At 35.5% G+C, this 6,000-nt stretch overlaps 1 protein-coding gene across 1 annotated transcript in view; it reads right to left on the bottom strand.

Annotated features, from left to right (window-relative positions):
• Positions 1-2,547, bottom strand: part of LOC128987879 (protein preli-like) — a 51,550-nt gene extending 49,003 nt beyond the window's left edge. Inside the window, exon 1 of the mRNA XM_054408952.1 lies at positions 2,219-2,547. Coding sequence (XP_054264927.1) covers positions 2,219-2,310 — 92 coding nt within the window. The 5' untranslated portion in view covers positions 2,311-2,547. The remainder of the gene's footprint in view (positions 1-2,218) is intronic.
• Positions 2,548-6,000: the final 3,453 nt, after the last annotated feature.

Raw genomic sequence — 6,000 nt, forward strand, 5'->3', positions numbered from 1 at the left:
TCGTTTTTTTCGGAAACGTCCCGTTTTCCCGGAAAGTGGGAAAAACGGGAAAATTTTTGTTTGCTCAAAACCCATGTTGTGGGTACTCAAATTGTGCGGAATTTCCTCCTGAACAAGAATTATTATGATCGGACCACTATTAAGTAAAATAACACCGGAAAAGCGGGCCGCTGGCTATTCTTATTCTACCACATAGCGCTAGCGTTGCGGGAGACTCTAAGCCATAGTGGAATGCGGGCTTTATTTTAGGTTAGGATTGGTTAGGTTAGGTTAGGTTAGTTTATCAATAACATGAGTATTGTAAATATGTAAACTAACCCAACCAAACCTAACCAACTTAACCTAACCAAACTTAACCTAACCTAATCTAACCCAACCTAACCTAACCACTTAGGTTAGGTCACTTTAGGTTAGGTTAGTTTATCAATAACATGAGTATTGTAACGATGTAAACTAACCCAACCGAACCTAACCTAACTTAACCTAACCTAACCAAACTTAACCTAACCTAAACTAACCTAACAACTTAGGTTAGGTTACTTTAGGTTAGGTAAGTTAGGTTAGGTTAGTTTATCAATAACATGAGTATTGTAACTATGTAAACTAACCCAACCGAACCTAACCTAACTTAACCTAACCTAACCAAACTTAACCTAACCTAAACTAACCTAACAACTTAGGTTAGGTTACTTTAGGTTAGGTAAGTTAGGTTAGGTTAGTTTATCAATAACATGAGTATTTTAACTATGTAAACTAACCCAACCGAACCTAACCTAACCAAACTTAACCTAACCTAAACCAACCTAACCTAAATTCCTAAGTTAGGTTAGTTTAGGTTAGAAGTTTGGTTAGGTTAGGTTAAGTAACCCTACCTAAATTCCTAAATTAAGGTTAGTTTAGGTTAGGTTAAGTTTGGTTAGGTTAGGTTAGGTTCGGTTCGGTTGGGTTAGTTTACATAGTTAAAATACTCATGTTATTGATAAACTAACCTAACCTAACGTAACCTAACCAAACCTTACCAATCCTAATTTAAAATAAAGCCCGCATTCCACAATGGCTTAGAGTCTCCCGCAACGCTAGCGCTATGTGGTAGTATAAGGATTAATTATACCGGAGGTCGATATAATTACCAATTTTGTTAATGTTTATCTATAGGTAGGCCTATTTGAAAAATTACCTTATTAACTTATAGGCTATATAGGCCTAGCCTAGGCCTATTACAATATTATTCAAACACACACACAGGGTACAGTTTCTTAAGTGGGTTACCTAGGCCTATGCTAATATCGATTGAAGCTATCGATTCGATTAGTAAACCTACGGCTGCACTTTACTTGACGTCCTACCTACACTCATTCGATTGTTTTTTCGATTCGATATTTTCATTCGAATGTTTCATTCGATATATTGTTCGCAGAGGATACGCGTCCGGTAACCGGACGTGGATTAGGCGTCCGGCAGTTACTGTCATAACCTAACCTAACCAACCAAACTTGCTGATAGTGAAAAAAATCAAATGAAGGTTCAATTCTCATCATAACATAAAATTATAAATGCCAAAAATTCTAACAAAAGATGTACAGTTAAGAAGAAATTACATTCAAAGAAAAATCTGTGACAAAAAGTTAAAGCTACCGATAGGTTTCGAACCGGGGACCTCTCGTATATCAGTCGAGCTCTCTATCCACAACACCACGAACACTGATGGCTGAACATCGTATCATTGTGGTAATGGCGTTCCGGGACCCCCTACCGGACGCCTAATCCACGTCTGGTTACCGGACGCCTAATCCACGTCCGGTTACCGGACGCGTATCCTCTGTGTATATTGTTTGGTTAGTTAGGTTAGGTTAACCTTACCTAACTAATCAAACGATATATCGAATGAAGCGATCGATATTTTCATTCGAATGAGTGTAGGACGTCAAGTAAAGTGCAGCCAAACCTACATGCAATTTTTTCACCATCAGCAAGTTACGTTGGTTAAGTTAGGTTATGACAGTTTAATTTCATTATAGGCCTATATTTAAAAATATCGATTATTAATCAATATTTTCAATTCGATAGTTACAATCGATATTAGGCTGCCTAGAATAGCCCAGTTAAGAAACTGACCCTCCCTGAACATCTAAACAGAAAACCTAAATCAATAAAAATTAAATAGATTTAGGTAGGTATACCGTAAGCTAAGCCTACCTAAGTTATTTCCAAAATTTACCTGTCAGGATTGGGATATCTTTTCCAAAATGCTTGGGCAACTTGATTCCAACTATAATCCAATACATCTCTCCATTCTGAATATTTCACCATTTTTATAACTTCTTGCACAAATTTACTGGGTAGGTAGTGGTAGTATTAAGATTTATACAATTCCCTTCACATATCTCGGGACAAATTTAATAATAATAAAATATTAGGCCTATTGTTTTAGTTAAAAACATCAATCAAATATGATTGAACCAGAAACCACAATTAATTACAATAGGACTGGAGATAACCTAAGCTTAGCTTAACTTAGCTGATTTTTTTCACATTCCACATTATTTTAAAATCACAAAATAAATAATATATGAATATTTTTTATGACCTCGGCAGTGTTACCACCTGTGACAATTCCCCATCTGACTAAGAAAAAAATCCCCACTTTATCCCCAGCTAAAGCAAAAGTCCTCCAATAATCCGCCAAGTCATAAAAATCTATAGAAAGTCCCCAATTTTCCTCCATCCATCATCCAAATTCTACAAAAATCCCATTTAACTACCAAATATCCCGAATTCATTCCTATCTATGCCATAGTGTGTGGGTAAAAATTCACTCTCCGTGATTATATTACACTATGACATACATACATTATTTATTCACTCCTTATTATATGTGCTGACGAGGAAAAACCCCCATTTTGTCCCCAGGACCCCAGCAGAAGCAAAAATCCTCCAATTTTCCACCAAGCCATAAAAATCTAAAGCAAATCCCCCAACTCTCCTCCATCCAACCGGCAAATTCTATCAAAATCCCCTTTTAACTACCAATGATTATAATATATTATTTAAACGTACATAGATTTATTCGTGGGGTCCCAGTTTATCGACATCCCAAAAGATCGACACTGAAATAGTCCCACTTTGTCGACAACTCAAAATGTCGACAGTGTCGGTAATATGGGATGTCTGTAAAGTGGGATGTCGGTTATGTGGGATGTCTGTTATGTGGGACGGTTGTGTAAATTTTCCCACTTTATCGACACGCAAAATGTCGACAAGCAAAACAGATCGACAAAGAGCGGGAGATTCAAATTGAAGGTGAACAGCTCTTGCTGAACAGATCGGTTGAGTATAATGAGAGTCGTTCTTTTTTAAACTCCGAACGACTTCTATTCACGGCGCTTGCAGTCTCCTTCAAATTTGTGAATGCTATCTTAACTATCTTGTGTATATAATATGTGTTCTTCCGTTTGAAGGCTTAAAATAATTTGACATTTGTCGCACTTGATTTATTGACTGTTTTTTTTCGTGTAAGAAGGTAGTTAAAACGTGCTACCTAGGCCAAACTTTGATAGAGGATGATTATGGTATCCATCCAAGTTTTTTCAATCATACATTTATTTGAAATTATAATGATATAGTACATAGTTTTTTTCATTTAACTTGCTAGCTTAGTGTTAAAACAGATTAACCCAAATAACAATTTTACGTTGTTCATTGTTACACTTTGAAATATTAAATGAGTTGTAGTACATTTGTATCAGCAACTTACACCGGAAATGAGAAAATGAAAAAACTGCGTTAATTTGCCTCTGCAGATGCTTTGATTCTTTTGTTAACCTTTCCATTGCCAATATGGCGATCCAAGCAATGACAACATAAAATTTTGCAATAATTTCTTTCCAAACTATTTTGTAGAGCTTAAAAACAAATTATTTAGTATACTGAAGCATTATTATGCGCCTATGGTTACGGAGAAAACTCAAACAGTTTTAAATTTAAAATCCCTATGTTATTCTTATGGAGAATAAGTAGGTAAACTGTTGTAGTTAGCTTGTTTATGAACATCTTTTGATCAAAATTTGAAAATGCATTTATTTCATACTAAACTACCTACATGTAATAATAAAAAAAAAAAAAAAAAAAAAAACTTTAAAACCCTCCCTGTTACAACATAGGTACCTAACTCCTAAGTACTTGTTAAACTAATGCAATATTGAAATAGGGAATAATTTTGTGATATTTTAAGGAGATAGTGTAAATCCAATCAAGCAAATGGAAATTCGTTTAGTCTGCAGGTTTTCTGCGGGGGGGGGGGGTATTTAAAATAAATCATAGAGTTGTTGCAGTATTTAGAAACACACATCAGAACCACCTGTAAACTGTAATGGCTGCTTAAGAAACTTAAACACCTTATCTAAATGCAGTAGGTATAAAGAAAATAATAGTATATGCCTACTGTATTACGTTACTAGCCCGGTAAGCGGTAAGGTGTTTTATCGAAGGCGTAGCCGAGTACGGGATTTTCGTGCGACACAATTTATTTAGGACAGAACATAAATTAGATTTTTTTTCTGAAAATAAAATAGGCCGCTGAAATTAGCTGTTTATTTCAACAGCTGACTAAGTACACGGTAATACGATATTACGTTACTAGTCCTGAAAATAAGTGTGTTTACCGGACGAGTGTGGTCGTTCCCGTGCGAGACGAAGTCGAGTACGGGATTACCATACGAGTCCGGTACACACATTTTGGACGAGTTACGTACGATAGTTTACGTGATATTTTAAAGGAGACACTTTAGTGTAAATCCAGTTAGGCAAATGGAAATTCGCTTAGTATGCAGGTTTGCTGCGGCGGGGGTATTTTACTCTAAAGTCATAAGTGATTTATTCAACCAGATTTACATAAGTTATGCATTGGTTACGTCAATTACAGAAATACATAAAATATATACAAAATTCCCTCTGCATGCCATACATAAGCTATTTACAATTGGTTAAAATTTTAAATTTTGTTTGGAAATTCAATCATTATGCCCATGTAAAAATCTTTACCTTATTCTTATTACCCTCATAAACTCATTTTCGCGTATTCCAATTGTGTTGGTTCGCGGACTCATTCGTTGTAGGTTTACACGACACGTTTGTACAAATTTCATCAGGATCGTATTATTTTTGCCATGAGAGATTTTTTCGCTAATGGTAATAGCACAGACTATATAATACTTTGTCTTTGTTTCCATTGTCTGTGGTGTAAGTTTGATTTTTCCTTTGTCACGTCGCGTCAGTTCATATCGTACTTCTGTGCCGATGAATAACCCTCTAGCACAGTTTTGAGAAATTGGTTTTGAGGTTACTGTTAAAGCTGGAATTCCTTGACATGGGGGATGTCATAGTTAGTTGTCTCAGCCTTATCAGTTACATAAAGTTGTCAATATAATCTCTCTACGGATTGTTAGGAGCCTCCACATTTATATGGTCGTGCAGCTTCATTGGAAACAAATAATGCGAATGACACAGTAATGTGGCATTTCCAAAAAGCAAAAAATAATGTTAATTGGCTGTTACGTAAATATTTACGTTTACATGCATTGTTAATCAACGTATCTTATAAAGAATTATGTGATCTAGTTTAAAAGGAATATGACCTTTCTGTCATGACAGTAGCTGCTTGAATAGTATTTACTCAATGGGCCATTTTACAGCCAAAATCGTCGTGTTATTTTCAATAATGTTACCAACCCAGTGGGCCACGGTCCGTAATATAGGCCACTGAAAATAATTTGTCAAGACAGGTACCATTTTAGGCAGGGTTTCTGTGTTTGGATGTTATTAGAAACGGTAAGAGTACAATAAAATTCTTCTGCTGATGAATTTTCTGTTGGAGAATTATAAGCCGAATTATAAATGTCACAATGCGAGTATGAGCATTTTGTAACTACTGTATATTATAAGGGCAAGTTACATCGAATTTTTAGGCTGCTGCTCAGTGCACCTTAAGAATATATATTTTAG

Source organism: Macrosteles quadrilineatus, unplaced genomic scaffold, assembly GCF_028750875.1.
Source record: "Macrosteles quadrilineatus isolate MER2022 unplaced genomic scaffold, UCM_ALF_1.0 Scaffold_2__2_contigs__length_208266976, whole genome shotgun sequence".
In the NCBI taxonomy this organism is placed as follows: domain Eukaryota; kingdom Metazoa; phylum Arthropoda; class Insecta; order Hemiptera; family Cicadellidae; genus Macrosteles; species Macrosteles quadrilineatus.